This window comes from Mobula birostris, chromosome 25 (genome assembly GCF_030028105.1).
Source record: "Mobula birostris isolate sMobBir1 chromosome 25, sMobBir1.hap1, whole genome shotgun sequence".
In the NCBI taxonomy this organism is placed as follows: domain Eukaryota; kingdom Metazoa; phylum Chordata; class Chondrichthyes; order Myliobatiformes; family Myliobatidae; genus Mobula; species Mobula birostris.
Window position 1 is genome coordinate 8025267 of NC_092394.1, and position 18667 is coordinate 8043933.

Genomic DNA, 18667 nt, shown 5'->3' on the forward strand with positions numbered 1-18667 from the left:
AGAGTTTGTGTCTACAGGACAGAAACTACTCACTCAAAGTTCAGTAAAGGAAGCAGCTCAGATATCTCCTCATTCCAAATGCATACTCTGCATGGGCAATCTACTAGACTAAGCAATTGTACCAGTTGCAGCTGGGGCTTGAATATTTATGTAATGTCTTGCAGAAACAGGAGTAGAACAAGTGGATGGTTTATGATCAACACAAACTGAACTGAAAGGGGCCCACTTCAATGCTGCAACTCCTGTCATAAAGTTATATATGTTATCAACAAAGCAGGTCAAGGCCCAAGACATCACTGTCTTTAGGTGCACTTTGTGTTACAAAAGGATAGTCTAGTGTCAATATAGTCTGACTGCATTTTAAAAGACAAATTTTAAATGGCTCCACTCCCAAATCAATGATTTTGCACCCAAATATTTGCATCTCAAAAGTCAAAGGTATGTTTCATGGGCAACTAACCTCATACTCCACCCCCCCCCGAAGTTCTAACATTGTACAAGCCGAGATGTTTGCACAGATATACCTCAATAGAAGCCGACTAAAAGGCCATTGTCTGAATCTTCTCCTGCCCCCACAAATATTGCTGAAAATAGTGCGGCATTGAGCCAGGTAAGTCATTAATATCAATGGCAACTTAATTTTCCAAGTGCTGATCCAGCCAACTAAGCACAAACTAAACCCACACTCAAGTCATAATGCCACAATATTTAATCAGGAAGGACAATAGGCAAATTGTTCAGCTAAATTACTATTTGTGCACTTGTACCAATTTGAAATGGTTGATCAACAACAGTTACCTTAAATATGTTCCCAAAAGAACAAAGCCAGCCACTGCAAGGCAATATGAATCTCAACTGGCAGATCAATGAGAAAGGCTACAATGCTAAAATCACATTTTAAAACAAATATTACTATGACCATATAGAGCTTAATGTTACAAACTGACCCTGCTAGTTCAGCAATGTATCTTTTCTCTACTATTTGTTACTAATTTACTAAAATTATTTCTAGATTTCAGACCAAAGTACCTAATTAAACGGTACCTAATAAACAGGCCACTGAGTACAATTCTGTATGTTCGTGGTCTTCTGCTGCTGTGGGCCATCGTGAATCCAAGGTTCAACATGTTGTACATTCAGTGATGCTCTTCTGCACCACTTGTAATGCACGATTATCTGAGTTACTGTCACCTTCCTGTCAGCTAGATCTAATCTGGCCATTCTCCTCTGACCTCACTCACTAAAGGCTTTTCACCCAAACTATCATGCAATGGATGTTTGTTTGTTGCATCATTCTCTATAAAAGGCATGAGCGAAAATCCCAGGAGATCAGTAGTTTGAGATACTCAAACCACCTAGTCTGGCACCAACATGGTCAAAGTCACATAGAACACATTTCTTCCCCATTCAGATGTTTGGTGTGAACTGAACTTCTTAACCATGCTGCACACTTTTATACACTGAGTTGCTGCCACATGATTGGCTGATGAGATATTTGCATTAACAATCAGGTGCACTCAATAAAGTGGCCATTGAGTGTATAACCTACAGAACATCAAAACAGAACATTACAGAGCAGTACAGACCCTTCAGCCCATGCTCTGCTGACCTTTTAACATACCGCAAGATAAATTCAAACTTTTCCTCCATCATAGCCCTCCATTTCTTCCTAATCAGCCTTATGATTATCCAAGCGTTTCTTAAAAGTCCCTAACGTATCTGCCTCTACCACATCTTGGGTCAGTCATATGTCATGGGAACAGGCCCTTCTATTCCAACCTGCCCACGTTTGACCCATTGCCGTCCAAATCTCTCCTATCCAAGTATTTAGCTAGATGGCTTTTAAACATTGCCAATGTGTCCATCTCAATCACCATTTCTGCCACCTCTAGTGTGAAGAGACTTAAGTTATGGTACAAGAAAGATAGCGCTGCTTGGGACTTCAGCAGAATGCACTACATGAATACTGCAGAAACTAAACCCAGATGATAGATTGCTAAAAATTTAAGCTAATTTCCCAGTGTACAAGTGACTTAACATTTAAAACCAGGATAATTGTATTACAGATACAAATCTGCAGAGTTACTCCTTCCATGGAAGCCTTTACTAGCTCCAGACACAAAGTTCTAAACTTTGAATAACACAAAGTGCTGGAAGAACTCATCACATCAGTCAGCAGCTAAAGAGAGGAATAAAAAGGAGGAGGAGAAGATGGCGACGCAACACAGCGTGCGCGGCCCTTCCGGTGATGAATATCTGTAATCTGTCAAGTAGGGTACTGTGCACAATTCTGATTTGATGGAGACAGACGTGACAGTACGGAGGAACAACTGGAGAAACTTCTGAAATGCCCACTTCGCTGCCGCTGATACTGTATGGTAACCGGAATCTCCGGAGCAGAAGGCCCCGAATCCTTGGCTTTGTTTCGGCAGCCGGGGCTAGGTTGAAGGCACTCGGGCAGCTGTATCGGAGAGGCTGGAGGGAGGCTCAAAGTTTTCGGATGGACGGACTCTGCGTCAGCTGCTTCCAATGCATCGGCAGTTGTCAGTGCCTAGAGATTTATGGCAGGGAGTTTCTCCCCTTTGCCACCTACTATCAGGGACTCGGGAGCCGATCGGGACTTGAGACTTTTTTTTTACCGTGCCCATGGTCTGTTCTTCATCAAATTATGGTATTGTTTTGCACTGCTGTAACTATATGTTATAACTATGTGGTTCTGTCAGTGTTAGCCTTTGGTTTTCCTGTTTTCTGTGATATCACTCTGGAGGAACATTGTATTATTTCTTAATCCATGTATGCATTTCTACATGACAATAAAAGAGGACTGAGTGTTCTCATAATCTAAAAAAAAGTCAATGTTCAGGTCGTGACCCTTCATCGGGTTTCTAAACCTTGCCAAGTCTCCACCCAGCACTATAACATTCAAGTAAATACCGGCAGGGCCATAAGCATTCAATAGATCCAATCCTGTAATACCACAAGGTGCAGATCCATTCATGAGTAACAAAGCGCAGGAGTAATTCAGCAAGACAGGCAGCATCTATGGAGAGGAGTCACAGTTGACATTTTTTTTCTGCAAGAAACAACTTGTGCTCAACAAGGTACATAAATTCAATGCCAGCAAAAAACACATGCTTAACATGCAGTCCTCTGTTAAGGCAGAGAGGGAAAAAATCAGGACTCCAACCAGTCACCAGTTGCAGTTCACGAAGAAACCAGATTCAACAGACCCCCAGGCATCATCAGTTGAGCTCCACATTCCAGTTGAGACCATTCTCAAATCTCAGAACCCAGAGTTTCTGCAAATTCACAGTCCAACACTAGAAACAATGGATTAACAGGTCATTCCCACTGGACAGCACAAACTTAAATAATACTAATTTACAAGACTGAAATTCAGTACTGCAGGTAGTTCTGGGAATGCTCAATATATTTAAAACATTAACTGCATATTATTGAAGAGAACACTATCCTTTACCCAACGATGACTTGAATCAATCACTGGTCCAAGAGACTACTCAAATACATAATTCAATTTTATTATACTACCCTATTTAAAAAGTAGCACTTCAAAAATGTTTCACATTTCTACTGTGAAACATTATCATTTCGATTACTGATAATATAGCAATTTGCCAACTTGGTCCCATGGGAAGTGGACAAAAACTATTTCACTATACATAAAAACCAATGGCTCCAGACTGCTGTAGGATAACTCCCAGTAATACAGTAGGCACAGTACTGTTTTAAAATTATTTCTGTTAGTTTTGTCGGGTGACAGCAATCCGGCCAATAGCAAAACACCCATACTAAAAGTGGCAAGAAAAACTCAGGATTTCCAGTGGAATGCACAAGTTGCAGCAATCTAACCAAAGCTGAGGCATGTGCTGATAACCAAGAATGCCATGACACTACACACTGGTAGCACATGCCAATGTACTGCGCAGTGAACTTGCAGGTACTCAATGTAATCCAGCTCCTGTAGACATTCTATACATTAAGACAAATGATTAAGAAATGGACAAAAGATCATTCAATAAAAATTTAGAATCAAATGCACATGCAGCTCTTGGCCTCCTTTCCAATTATCAGACCAACGGCAAAATATAATCTGGGATACCATCCAGTGGTAACTGACAAGCCGATGACTGGATGCTTCTAAATCCAGAAAGAGGATTACGCGGAATTGGCTGGTGATAGAATTTAAGTCACTCGACATCACACAGAAGCCTACACTTAATTCAGGAGAGTTTTCAAAATATCATGGAATTTCAATTTAGATTAACAAGAACTATAAAACTACAGGTTTGTTGTTAAGCCATTCAAATTATTTATCTTCACGCCAAGTAACCTGCTGTCCTCGTCTCCTCAACCGTAGATTCACAATACTGTGGGGGTCTCAACCTTTTCAAGTTACTCAGAAAGTTATGCAGTTTTAAATCACAACTGCTACATTGGTCGGAGGGCAATATTCACAAAATACCAACTTTGTCAATTATGCCCATTTTGAAAAGCAACTTACAGAAACAAATTAGGTTCAGTGTTAGACCTCAAGACAAAGAAGCAAAATGAGGCCATTTGGCCCATCAAGTCAGTTCCACCATTCACTCATGGCTGATTTACTTTCCCCTCAACCCTATTCTCCTGCCTTCTCCCCGTAACCTTCAGTGTCATTACTATTCAAGAATCTACCAACTTCTGCTTTTAACCGGTCCACACTTTAACCAATGTAGCTGGCATTTTGTAAATAACTTTGCCTCTAGAGCAGTCTGCAACAATAGCTATATTTATATACATACCACCTTACACATCTCCTGCACAGCCATGCCTTGTTTACCCACATAATTTACATCCTGTGGAAGAGCACCTGAATGCAGAGGGTGGCAGCAAAAGCTTTTCGGAGCCAAAGATGCCTACTCCAATGTAGAACGTAGATGAGCCAGGATCTTGTGCAAAGAGAGTCTTCCCTTCCACCCCTCCCCCCATCTTGATGAGACAAGAAATCTGCTTCAGTCATTCTGAAAACCAAGTGATGACATGGTGCTGGAGCTCCAACTTGCTTCAGACAGGACATGTCAAATCTGGGGTGGAACAATCCAACATTTGATACACCAATCACTATTGTTGCTTTCCCTCACCTGGCAGGCAACATCTCAAGTACAATTAGATTCTAGTCAACCTGCAAGCAAGCCTGCCAAAGGGCACATCTTGTCAAGCATCAGAGATGATTTTAACTTAACCAAGTTACTTCAAGCACTTGGGTGTCCATGAACTATCTTATGGCTAAGTTAGCCCAGAGACCAAAACTGGTATCATTTCACCTTCTTAATACTATTTAAATGTAGAATCTACAAGTCATGAATCCAAGATACAAAATATTGCCAGACCTTAGCCTCTTGTATGCTCTGTGGCAGATTCCCTCAAATGTCTTTACCAAAATTCATGTGACGCAAGTTGAATTATGGAGGTGACCATTTAATTTTGCATACCCGAAAATGGAATGGTTCGTCAGTAGCCCTAGCACAACATTCTCTTTACATAAAAAGTAAATGTAACAGTTCAGCCATTGTACCAGGGTGCAAGCTCACAACACTGATTTGTATACAAGTTACAAAGCCCATCTAATATTCTATAGCAAGTGTGCTGGTACATCAAGTCTCAATAGATCCTACAAATATGTGCAGGGACTAGCTCGTTTCACTCTTTGGCATACTTTTACTATGTCCATATTGTTAATGATTAATGCACACCATGGTAGTCAAAATGTAACAAGCCTTGAAATTTAGAGCTAGAAGCAAAAAAAAAGGCCTGTTAGTCCAACATATGCAATGCTGGGAAGGGGATCTTAAAATATTGATCTACATGCAGGCAGCTGATACTCAGTGAAGACCCCACACAAGTATAAAGCTGCTGCAGATGTGCCTTTTGTTGGTGAAGAAACAAGTTTATTCCAATTCTGTGAACACCATGGTCTGATTTCCAAGTTACCAGCTGCCTAGGAAACTGGCATAAAGTTAAAATACGAATGCTCACTACCAATATAAAGAGCCAGTCATAAAAACAACAATGGCTCATGAATTAAAGCTACAGATGCAAACTTTTAATGTTGCATTTTTTTTAATATTGCATTTTTAATTTAAAATAAGTCAAATTGTGGACTTTCAACTGAAAGTGGGAAGTGGTGGGTTTGAAAAGTGGCCAGGTTTTGGGTAGTAATCAGGCATAGCATGTTTGAAGCAACTAAAAATTCAAAACAAGGCACAATAAGTGGTGATTAATTAGTCTGCAGTTTGATCCTTGGAATCTTGGTAAAATTAGCTCAAATTCTATACACATATTACTAAAATACTCCCAAAAAAAAACCAAGACAGGGAAATAATCCATTTAATCAAGTCACACAGATGTATGGCTGCCAAGTAGTAGTTATCTAACCAGAGCAAGTAGCAGTCCAATTACAAATGACTCTGCATTCAAAAGTTAAAAAAGACCATAATTTAGAGGGCTGTACAAATCAGTCTCCACAATCCTCCATCAAGTTTAACGTGATAATGCAATTTAGAGCCAAAAATTCATTAAGATGCAATTGAACCTACAGGGACCTCAACAACTGAGGAGGGCTAACGTTTCCAAAAACATCAATTTCCCCATAATATCCAATTATCACGTCCTGTCATCTAGGAAACAAGGAACTGGGCCAGGAAGCACCAGCAGGAAAGTGGTAAAAAACAAAAATGGAAAGGTTACGTGAAGATCCAAGCAGCTTTTGAGGTCACATGATGACTCAGGGAAAGTAGGTATTTTAGAAAGTTTTTCTACCAAACCTTTTGTGGGCTATGACAAGGCCTGCAAGAGAACTATGAACTACTGCACCCACACATGACAGGGCCTGGCAGTCAAGGTGATCCCTTCCCAACCCACCATCATAGGGTTCCAGAACTACTGAAATTTGGGTGGGGACTAAGAAATTACTGAATTTGCCTCATTGTACTGAGGGTCAACCTAAAAAGACAGAAAATTAGTCAGGCAGGCAGAACAATCTAAACAGCAGTTGCAAGAGTATATACCCCAAGGTTTACTGGCAATCTCAGTTCTAGCAGTGTCAGCAAATTGAAGTTATGAAACCAATAGCTAAGGGTAGAGAATTCTTTTGATCCAAAAGCTGGCTTTTTGCAATATTTGGCTCTGAAGGAACATCAACCAATATGTAGCTGTCAACCAAAGGCAACAATTGCTACTCCTTGCAAATGTTCTTACACCACCCACATACGTGAAGTTGTTAGTTACAATTTAATTCTGTTCTAACAATTTGCAGCAGGAATATTACATTCACATACATCATGGACGTAACTACAACATGATGGTTCAATACCACTGGAACATGTTCAATTACAGGACGGTGAGTCATTTAATAGATTAGAACAGAGGCTTCCAACCTTTTTATGCCATAGACCCCCACCATTAACTGAGGGGTCCATGGGCCCAGGCTGGGAACCCCTGGATTAGACTAACATGAGCATTCAGAAAACCAGTTAAAGAATATCTGAGGGTACAAATTAAGCACACACTTCATTACAGTTATCAATTTAAACAGATTTGAATACATTGTCTCACAATTACACAAAAACTATTAAACAGTAAGCAAATTGCAAGTACAAAATTCTGCAGATGCTTGAAATACAGAGCAACACAGACACACACACACACACAATGCTAGAGGAACTCAGCTGGTCAGGCAGCATCAATGTAGAGGTCCTGATGATCAGTCTCGGACCAAAACTTCGAATGTCAATTGCTTTGCCTGACCTGCTGAGTTCCTCCAGCATTTTGTGGGCTGAAAAAGTGAGCAAGTTACTTTAGTCAAATTTGAAGAGTTAGAGCCAACACCAGTCTATGGCTGTGATCTGCCGTTACATTTCATTTGACATTCAGTCCATTAAGTCTATTGCAGCTCTTAAGCAGTCTATTCCCCTAGCCATTTCTCCATTAACATCTACAAGCTCAACTTATTTCAATTACCCAGCTGTAAATACTTTGTTCAATCTTTATGTGCCGTGTTGTTTGACATGGGTTTTCCATGACCATGATTGTTCTTGGCAAAATTTATCTGCAGAAGTGGTATGCCATTGTTTTCTTCTGGGCAGTGCCTTTACAGGACGGGTGACACCAGCCATTATCAATATTTTTCAGAAACTGTCTGCCTAGGATCAACGGTCACATAACCAGAACTTGTGAGATGCATCAGCTGCTCACACAACCATTCACCACCTGCTCCCATGACTTCATGTGACCCTGATCCAGGGGGGAGGGGGGGGAGGGGGGGGGGGAGAGGAGGAAGAGAGGTTAGCAGGTGCTACACTTTTTCCAAGGGTGACCTGCGGGCTAATGGAGGGAAGGAGCACCTTACACCTCCTTTGATAAGAGACACATCTCCACCCCACCACCCAATAACCAGCAGTAGCCAGTTAACCTACCAACCACATAACTTTGTTATAGGGTATTAAACCAAACCCACGGGGCTGGGGAAAATGTTGTGCTTACATTTTGATAATGTTAATCTTATGAATAGTATCCTGTTTAGTTGATGGCACCTGCTAGACAAACAGATGTTGGCAAGACGGTCAGGCCTTGTCAAGCCTTGGTTTTAAGAAATTTAGTGAAGCTTACACTAAAAATCTTGGGATCAATACAATATTAAATAGATTTAAAGGTTACTCAAAGCAGCAGTTTGGTCATAATTCAAATTTGCAAATTTTAAGTGTTACACCGACAAATAGATAAACTTCCTGAAGACAAACACAAAGTTCCAGTAATACCATTCCTTTTAGTGAAAAAGTTCACAAACTTGAAGTTTCAAAACCACAGAATTAGGATCTGATGACTTGCGTAAACTAAAGTACACACAAAAACTCCAAATTGTGGTAATGTACTTGTCCATCTTTTGTGAATGAAAGGTTGGTGTACAAATAGAAATGACACAAGAAAAGGGTCTACAAACTGGTAGGTGTAATAACATAGAAAACCTACAGCACAATACAGGCCCTTCGGCCCACAATGCTGTGCCGAACATGTCCTTACCTAAGAAGTTATCTAGGGTTACCCATAGCCCTCTATTTTTCTGAGCTCCAAATACCTGTCCAGGAGTCTCTTAAAAGACCCTTTGCATAACTTTCTATTTCAGCTAGACGAAAACAGGTAATAACCACAAGGGTGGGAGAGAAGCAAATGACAAAATGAGACAGTTTTTAAACATCCCAACCCTTGATATCCAGGTCAGGAATCTGGAAGTTTGGTTTTTATTGACAATAAACTGGACTGGCCAAAGAACACTGAGGCTGTCTACAAGAAGGGTCAGAGCTGTCTCTATTTCCTGAGGAGAATGAGGTCCTTTAACATCTGCTGGATGATGCTGAGGATGTTCTACGAGTCTGTGGTGGCCAGTGCGATCATGTTTGCTGTTGTGTGCTGGGGCTGCAGGCTGAGGGTAACAGACACCAACAGAATCAACAAACTCATTCGTAAGGCCAGTGATGTTGTGGGGATGGAACTGGACTCTCTGACGGCGGTGTCTGAAAAGAGGATGCTGTCCAAGTTTCATGCCATCTTGGACAATGTCTCCCATCCACTACATAATGGACTGGTTGGGCACAGGAGTACATTCAGCCAGAGACTCATTCCACCGAGATGCAACACAGAGTGTCATAGGAAGTCATTCCTGCCTGTGGCCATCAAACTTTACAACTCCTCCCTTGGAGGGTCAGACACCCTGAGCCAATAGGCTGGCCCTGGACATTTCATAATTTACTGGCATAATTTACATATTACTATTTAACTATTTATGGTTTTATTACTATTTAATTATTTATGGTGCAACTGTAATGAAAACCAATTTCCCCTGGGATCAATAAAGTATGACTATAACTATTTAACAGAAAAATGATGTGCATAACTGCCTTGGAGCTATATGAGTACCAAAAGATATCAATTTACTGCATGCAGTAATGATCAATGAATACTGCACCAGTTACCATCCTACAAGATGCCAGTGAGGAGACTGTACATCCCAGCATGTGAGATGAGCGGGTTTATTGGGATTTCAATCCAGAATGAACATACAAAGAAATTTTACATCACAAAACCAAGTATGATATGGAGAACACACTACTGCCCATGCCCCACCTTCCGTCTCCACACAGCTGATGAATCCTAATGAACGGCAGACACCAATACAGTTTGGCACCAGTTGTGTCACAGGAGTTGCGTATCAGCATTAAAGTTAACATTGGGCTGCCTCAGGAACTGCAGTTCCTCAGGGTTTACTCACGAAGGCATGCCCATGAATGGGTATGGCCGCAAGGCAGCGGAAGTTTGAGATCAGAGCTTTCCTTTAGCTGCCAACCATGGCTGATGACTCCATCTGCCCGAAGAGCTCACCAGGTCAAGCCTTGTTTCAATTGGAGGACCTTTACCAGTTTTAAAATTGGAGACCATTATAAAGAAGCAACACAAATAAGTGGGAACCTAGGTCATGACCACCACCTGGGGTACACAGAACACAGTAAAGGCCCTTTGGCCCATTATGGTGTGCCAAGATCAATCAAGAGCACACAAAATGCAGGAGAAACAGGTCAGGTGGTATCTATGGAGATGAATAAAGAGCTGACGTTTTGGACGTGATGAGTCCTGATGAAGGGTCTTGGGCCAAAATGTCAGCTCTTTATTTCTCTCCATAGATGCTGCCCAACCTGCTGAGTTCCTCCAGCATATGTGCATGTCTATGCTACTCTGACTTTCCAACATCTACAAAATCTCGTATGTCCAAGATCAATCTAACCCTTCTCTCTCACACAGCCCTCCTCCTTCCACATGGGTAGCGAAGCTCCAATGGTAAACTGGGTTTGTTAAAGGGTTCCTTCCAAAACAGTGGAATCAATGAGGTGAGCTTAGGGTTGCTTATGCCCCTAATTAACATCGTAGCATAGCCAGGTTCATTTGCGAAGTCTGACAGGAACTGAAATCTGATTAGTCATTTTCAAAGAATGCTTGCAATTTAAGTACTGGAAACATACACCTGACATGAGGATTTTTGGGGGAAGGCCACCACACTTCAGTGCAGTATTTCTGTTCCATGGTATAGCAGAACTCTGATAATCCATTATCTATGACATCTGGCTTAGCAGCAATTTCCCCCCGCCCTTTACACTCACCAGGGCCACGTTCACTTTAATTTTAACCTGCTCACTGGGAACACAGCTTGACATCTATCAAGTAAATTAAAGCTATCTGGATGTTAATGTACAAAATGCCAGGGGAACTCAGTGGTTCAGACAGCATCTTTGGAGAGCAATAAATAGTTGACGTTTCAGGCCAAGACCAATCACCAGGAAAGGGATATTTCAGCATTTTGTCTGTTTCTCTGGGTTTCCAGCATCTTCAGAATCTTTGTTTTGGATGTTAAGTGAGAGTACACAAGCTGGCACTTGTGCTAGGTTGAAGTTTTGCTGTAATACCCACCCCAACTGCCCCAGCCCCCAAACAGATCATTACCCTGCTCTCAAAATGAAAAACCACACACCGCCACCTACTTACAGCAATCAACTGCACTTCAAGACAAATTCAATGTCAACCCCTAACACGACTCAACTACTACCACAATGCCCTGAATTTCACATAGTCTAAAAATAGCACGTTTATCAGGCAATTAAAGATGAGCAATCCCTTCATTACATGTTGAAAAGTTGAAACTAGCATTTACAACCATACTGCAGGGAAGATCATTATTCTATCAGCAGTTTAAGATTTAGTTTACACTAACAGATTTCTGTTAAGTCGGTGCCTTGAAAAGTTTTGACAAACTGATTTGAATAATATTGAAAAGGACCTAGATACACTTGTACACAAATCATTGAAAATTAACATGCAGGGAAACTACAGAGAAAATTACACATTTACCTTAAATACACAGGAGTTTGTTAAATACATCTTACTGCATTTACAAGACTACACTGGAGTACTATATAGAGTTTTGGTCTTGAAAGACAATTGGCACTGAGTCCGTCAGTCCTGACGAAGGGTCCTGGCCCGAAACATCGACTGTACCTCTTCCTACAGATGCTGCCTGGCCTGCTGTGTTCTACCAGCATTTTGTGTGTATGGCACTGAGTCTAATAAGTTTGGCTCTAGAATGGGCAGGCATGCCAATGAGGAAAAAGCAAAAGAACCTGGCCCACGGCTGAAAGTGGGGAAGTGATCTCATCGAAATTTGATCTCATTAAAATTTGCATCTCAGCTGAATGACACAGATGCAGGATGTGTCACCTGGCTGAACTTGTCACCAGGAGCCTATGGCAGGAAGGGGCACAACTGAGATGGAATTTCTTCACTTTAAAAGATGGGAAGTTTAAGAATTGTCCCCCCTACTTAGTGGGAGCTTAAACTAAATCAATGGATCCCTGCATATTAGCGTACGAGAACAGGAAACCACCCGAGGTAGAAGGTCAGTCAGACAAGATGAATGAATGGCGGAACGAGTTCTAAAGGTCACATGACTAATTCCTCCCTCCAATTCCGATTTGCCAAGCAAGTCAAAGTATTTATTCTTCAAACAGCACAGTCCACCCACACCTCAGCTTGTTCCTCTGTAATTAAAAACGTGTGGATACAGGGAGTACGAAAACAGCAACACTTTACAATCTTTCTTCCCCCAAAAAAAACACCAAAGTCATGACATCGAATTAACACGAGATGTCAGCAGCTCGATACATACAGCGACCAGCCCGTTTATAATTTATCTGTAGTGACTCCTAACTTCAACCTGATGCAGGCAATTAAAGTTTGAGAAATCTCTCGGTTTCAGTGCGAAACCGCCGTAAGTGTCAAGCCGTTAAACGTTTCAAGCGGCCGAGAGTTCATACTAAAAAAGGCAGCAGCAGTCCGCATACCGGAGCCCTGCCGGCGAGAGCCCTTCTCCGGCCACTGGACCGTCCGCTTCCTCGGCGCAGGGCCGGAGGGGGAGGAAGTACAACTCAAGGGCTGAAATGTTAAACATTTCCTCCCGCGGCTGACATTGAGCCCCCGGCTGCGGTTCAAGGTTTAACCGGCCCCCGGGGAGTTGGATTCAAACTCGAGACCCGAGCTGCAGAGGGAGGCGGGTGCCGGGGATAGCGGCTCCCGCTTGACACTCGCCACCTCCCCACCCACCCTCCCCTCCCCTCCCAGAGGGGCTGGGCTGAGAGGCGAACGCGGGCCCCGGCGAGCCCGAGGGCGCAGCCGGCCTAGCCCGGCCCGGCCTGACCTGACCTCACCTGCAGGTGCTCCTGGAAGCGGATGGGCAGGATCTGCGCCATGTCGGCGGTCGAGTCCCGGCTCCGGGGCTGTGGTGTCGGCGGTCGGGGTCGCGCCTCACGGACTGAGGGGAGGTCGGTGCGAGAGGGAGGGCGTGAGGAACCTGAGGGGGAGAAATTTGACAGCCGGTTACACCGCGGCCACCACGCCCGTGCCAGTCCTCCCGAGAGCCTGGCCGCCCGCCGGCGCCTCACCTGTCCGTCGGCGGCGCTCCCTCCGTCTGCTTGGGAACCGTCCGGGGCGACGAGCCGCAGCGCAGCCACCAACCCGCAATGGCGGCCAACCGGAAACAGCGCGGCGGAGTGCTACACCCGCCCCGCCCCGCCGTGGAGGTGAACCGCCGCCAGCCTGGCCTCGAGGACTGGGAAGGGGAGAGTACCTCCTACCCCCTTCAACATCGCCTCTTCACCGGCCCAGAATCATCCGTATTCACCTACATTTAACTTTTAAAAATACATTTTTGCGCTTTTCGTTTTATTTTTCCCTCACCGAGTAGGGAGAGCTGGGAGGACTATTTTGTTCTGCGGAGGTTTCGATAGAAATTTCTTGCCACATCATTGACACGTGACTGACGCCACTTCCGACGGAGCTTCCGGGTTTTTGCCCCCTTCCCTGCGGCGGGTTTCATTCATTTGGAAGCTGCGGCTGGTGCAGTGTTGGCGGGTTGCACCGTCCTTTCTCAGCTGGGCGCACGGCCATCCCCGCGGGTCTTCCATTCCAAACACTAACAAGTTGCATGAACATATTCTTTTCTCTGTGCATATGCCTTTCCTGCTCATCTTGATGCTGGAAAACACTCAGGTTAAGCAACATCAGTGGAAAGACAAATCCTTCAGGTCAACTTTATAACCCGCACATATTTTCAACTTAAAAAGGAAAATTGAGTTGTGTTGTAAGAATTCTGCAAATAGCTTAAACATAATCTCACAATAAAGTGATCAAATAATACTTACTTAGTAACAGTGTTTGAAGGATAATATTGTTGCGGATCAGGACACTTGGAATATCTCCCCTGCTCTTTGGAGAGGGTTATTTGATCAGTTGCACTGCAACAGGAAACACAAGGCCTTATTTTAAGATCCACCTGAAAGGTGACACCTCTGTCCTACAATACATAATAGATACAGTCAGAGACATGAGACTGCGGATACCAGAATCAGGAGCAACAAATAATCTGCTGGAGGAACTCAGCATGTGGAGCAGCATCTGCAGGTGGTGGTGTGGGAGGAATCGTAGATGCTTCAGGTTGAAACCCTGCATCGGGACTGATAGTCAGTATTAAGAGGATAGGGGGAATGTTGATACAGGATTGAGTGATGGGTCGACTGAGGACAATTGGAGGATGACAAGCAGGTCGAGCTAGGTTAGGGTGGGGAGGGAGGGGTGGAATTAGGAGATGGATGAGGCAGTCGGGGGAAAACATCTCACTCCATCTACTCACAAACGAGAAACTCTGCAAATGCTAGAAATCCGAGCAACACGCACAAAATGCTGGAGAAACTCAGCAAACCAGGCAGCATCTCGGAAAAGAGTACGACTGATGTTTCGGGTCAAAATCCTTTGAACCCTGCTGAGTTCCTCCAGCAATTTGTGTGTGTTGCTTGCTCTATCTATTTCTATTTTTGTCTGGTCCCTTCTATCATCACTGGCCTCTGTGTCTCAATTCCACCCTTCCCAACTGTTGTGTAAGAAAGATCTTAAATTTACAAGTTTATCTTTATAATTTGTGTCCTGGTCACACTTTAACCCATATTACTTGAACTCATACCCATAGTTTCTCAGACATTTCCATTCAAAGCAGAAACCAACAGCCATATGACTCTAAGATATGGGAGCAGAATTAGGCCATTGGGCCCATTGAGTGTGCTCCACCATTTCATCATGGCTGATCCCTCCACCACAGGCAGAAACCTCCCCACCCCGGGGACATCTTCAAGCAGTGGTGCCTCAAGAAAGTGCCACCCATCATTGAGATCCCTCACTATCTAGGGCATGCACTCTCCTAGTTACTAGTTACTTGTTACTAGCCTGATGACCCACCTTCAGTGATTCAGAAATGGCTTTTCCCCTCTGCCATCTGATTTCTGAATGGTCCATGAACTATTTGCTCTACGTATTTATTGTCATTAATACTAAGCTTGTCTTTGCGTCGTACTGCAGCTGCAAAAGAACAAATTTTAGTGATAATAAACTTTATTCTGACGGGTGTTGACCTTCAATATTCCCATTACTGCTGTGTGCAGGTTCAATTCTCATCCAGCGCCCAACCAGTTAGACATGGAGAAGTTTAGATCAGAATCCCTGAGCTTGAGAACTGCGTAGAGGAAAGCACGAGTGGTAGCAGGTGGAGTGGAGGGAGTGGAAGATGGATAAGACAGCAGGGTTGAACTAAGACAGGGCTCTCAGTGGACCGTAGGGCAGTGTTCGACCAGACCAGAAGTATGCATGTGAACGGAGGGAGATCCCCCAGTTATTTGTATATGCCCTATCATCTAAGATTTTTCAAACCATGGAGATTTGCCCTGAACTTACACGCTGCACAATACTTTTCTTAGGGAAATTAAGAGCAAGATGCACAAAATGCTGGAGGAACTCAGCAGGTCAGGCAGTCTGAATGGAAGGGGATTAAACAGACTACATTTCAGGCCGAGGAAGTGCCATCAGGAAGAGAAAGGGGTGAGTTGTTGTGGGGTGTGAATCAATATATCTTGCAGATGCAGTTAGAAATTACTTCCTTAATCTCATCCAATCCACCTGAATCTGCAAGTCACTGTAACCATCCCAGAGAAGGAGCAACGGCCATTTACAGACACAGTTGACACATTTCTCTCACCTCTCCCGGATTATCATTCTTTCTCCATTGGACGGCCCAAGAAAATCAGGAACCCATTCCAGCAGTCAATGCCTCCACAGACACCGGTCTGGAGTCCCAGCTGAGTGTGTTAATACCATGTTCCATCTGCTTCTGTGACACACAGGGCAAGTCCTGAGATAATAAATCTCAGCTAAGAGCTAACTATTGGATTCTCGATGCAGGGCAAGTTTGGGCTACCATTCCTGCTGGTGTATATTGAACTCACCTTTGCTAGAAAACAGGTGTATTTGTGACTTACACTCTGGAAGTACCAATATTCATACAAACGTCCTCAGAAATAAGATTCTATGAAAGGAGAACTATTCATTTCTCTTCCTGCTGCTGCCTTCAGGAGGGAGGTACAGGAGCCTTGGGACCCACTCCACCAGTTCAAGAACCATTATTATCCTTCAACCATCAGGATCCTGAACCGGTGTGGACACAACTTCATTCACCTCCATTCTGAACTGATTCCACAACCCATGGATTGACTTTCAAGGACTCAACAAGTCATTTTCTCAGTATTATTTACTTATTTTGTATTATTATTGCATTTGCACAGTTTGCCTTTTACACATTGGTCGTTCAGCCAACACACACAAAAAATGCAGGTGGAACGGAGCAGGCCAGGCAGCATCTATAGGAGGAGGTACAGTCGACGTTTCAGGCCGAGATCCTTCGTCGGGACACATTGGCCGTTTGTCAGTCTGTTTTTCTTGTATTTTTTTATTGATTCTACTGCATGACGCTACCACAGTTTGGGATGTTCTGGAGTTCAGAGTTCAACTCCGGCATCATCTGTTACAAGTTTGTACATTCTTCCCATGAGCACATGGGTTTCCTCCCACAGTCCAAAGACGTACAGGTTAGTAAGTTTCATTGGTCATTGTAAATTGTCCCATGATTAGGCTCGGGTCAAGTAGGTGGGTTAAAGGGCAATGCAGCTCTTTGGCCAGGAAGGGCCCTTTCCAAATAAAAATAAATAAACTTCCTTGTTCTACTGTGAATGCCTGCAGGAAAATAAATCTCAGGGTAGTGTATGGTGATGTATACGTACTTAGTACTTTATTTCTGCACATCGTTCAGACATTGTCACCACTGATTGCCCCAAACTCAATAGTCCGCTAAAGCACTGAAAAGTCAGCTATACTGGTAGATCACGAGACGTCACACCACAAAGGGATAGCCAACTACCTTCTGTGAAGCATTTATCAAACCAGGTTTATTTTCGTAAATTTCAGTCCACTGGTTTCATTGTAAACAGAATCAGATTGAATATCACTGGTGTACGTCGTGAAACTCGTTAACTTTGCGCCAGCAGTACATGATGATATTGAAAGAAAGAAACTGAATGACATTAAGAATATATGTGTATATTAAACAGTAAAGTAGTGCAAAAACAGAAATGTTTTTAAAAAGTGGTGAGGTAGTGTTCATGGATTCAATGTCCGTTCAGAAATCAGGTGGCAGAGGGGAAGAAGCTGTTCCTGAATCGTTGAGTGTGTGCCTTCCTGTTGACAGCAATGAGAACAAGGCAAGACCTGGGTGATGGGGGCCCTTAATGATGGACGTCACCTTTCTGCAGGCATCGCTCCTTGAAGATGTCCTGGGTACTCTGGAGACTAGTGCCCAAGATGGAGCGGACTGAGTTTACCACTTACTGTAGCTTCTTTCGACCCTGTGCAGTGACCCCCCCCCATACCAGATGGTGATGCAGCCAGTCAGAATGCTCTCCACAGTACAGTGACAAACCAGATCTCCTCAGACTCCTGATGGAACATAGCTGCTGTCTTGCCTTCTTAATAGATGCATCGATATGTTGGGACCAGGTTAGATCCTCAGAGGTATTGACAGCCAGGGACTTGAAACTGCTCACTCTCTCCACTTCTGATCCCTCTGAGGGTAGGCTGGTGTTCCCTCCTCCCACTCTTTCTGATGTCCACAATCAGCTCTTTGGTCTTACTGACGTTGCTGTGACACCATTCAGTCTGCTGATACAGAATTCAGAATTTAGTATTTAGAATTTATAGTAGCGTCTCTACTTTCTGCGAAGGCTGAGAAAAGTCCATCTCCCACCCCCCATCCTCACCACATTCGACAGAGGTTGTAGTGAGAGTATCCTGAGCAGCTGCATCACTGTCTGGTTCGGAAATTGCACCCTCAGATTGCAAGACCCTGCAGCGGATAGTGAGGTCAGCTGAGAAGATCGTCGGGGTCTCTCTTCCTGCCATTACAGACATTTACACCACACGCTGCACCCACAAAGCTAACAGTATTGTGAAGGACCCCACGCACCCCTTATACAAACTCTTCACCCTCCTGCCATCTGACAAAAGGCACCGAAGTATTTGGGCTCTCATGACCAGACTATGTAACAGTTTCTTCCCCCAAGTCATCAGACTCCTCAATACCCAGAGCCTGGATTGACACCAACCTACTGCCCTCTACTGTGCATATTGTCTTGTTTATTAT

At 43.6% G+C, this 18667-nt stretch overlaps 1 protein-coding gene across 1 annotated transcript in view; it reads right to left on the reverse strand.

Annotated features, from left to right (window-relative positions):
- LOC140187771 (clathrin heavy chain 1) overlaps positions 1-13652 on the reverse strand; it is an 84824-nt gene extending 71172 nt beyond the window's left edge. The window contains exons 1-2 of the mRNA XM_072243462.1: positions 13536-13652; positions 13302-13444 (exon numbers count right to left, since the gene is read on the reverse strand). Coding sequence (XP_072099563.1) covers positions 13302-13343 — 42 coding nt within the window. The 5' untranslated portion in view covers positions 13344-13444; positions 13536-13652. The remainder of the gene's footprint in view (positions 1-13301; positions 13445-13535) is intronic.
- Positions 13653-18667: the final 5015 nt, after the last annotated feature.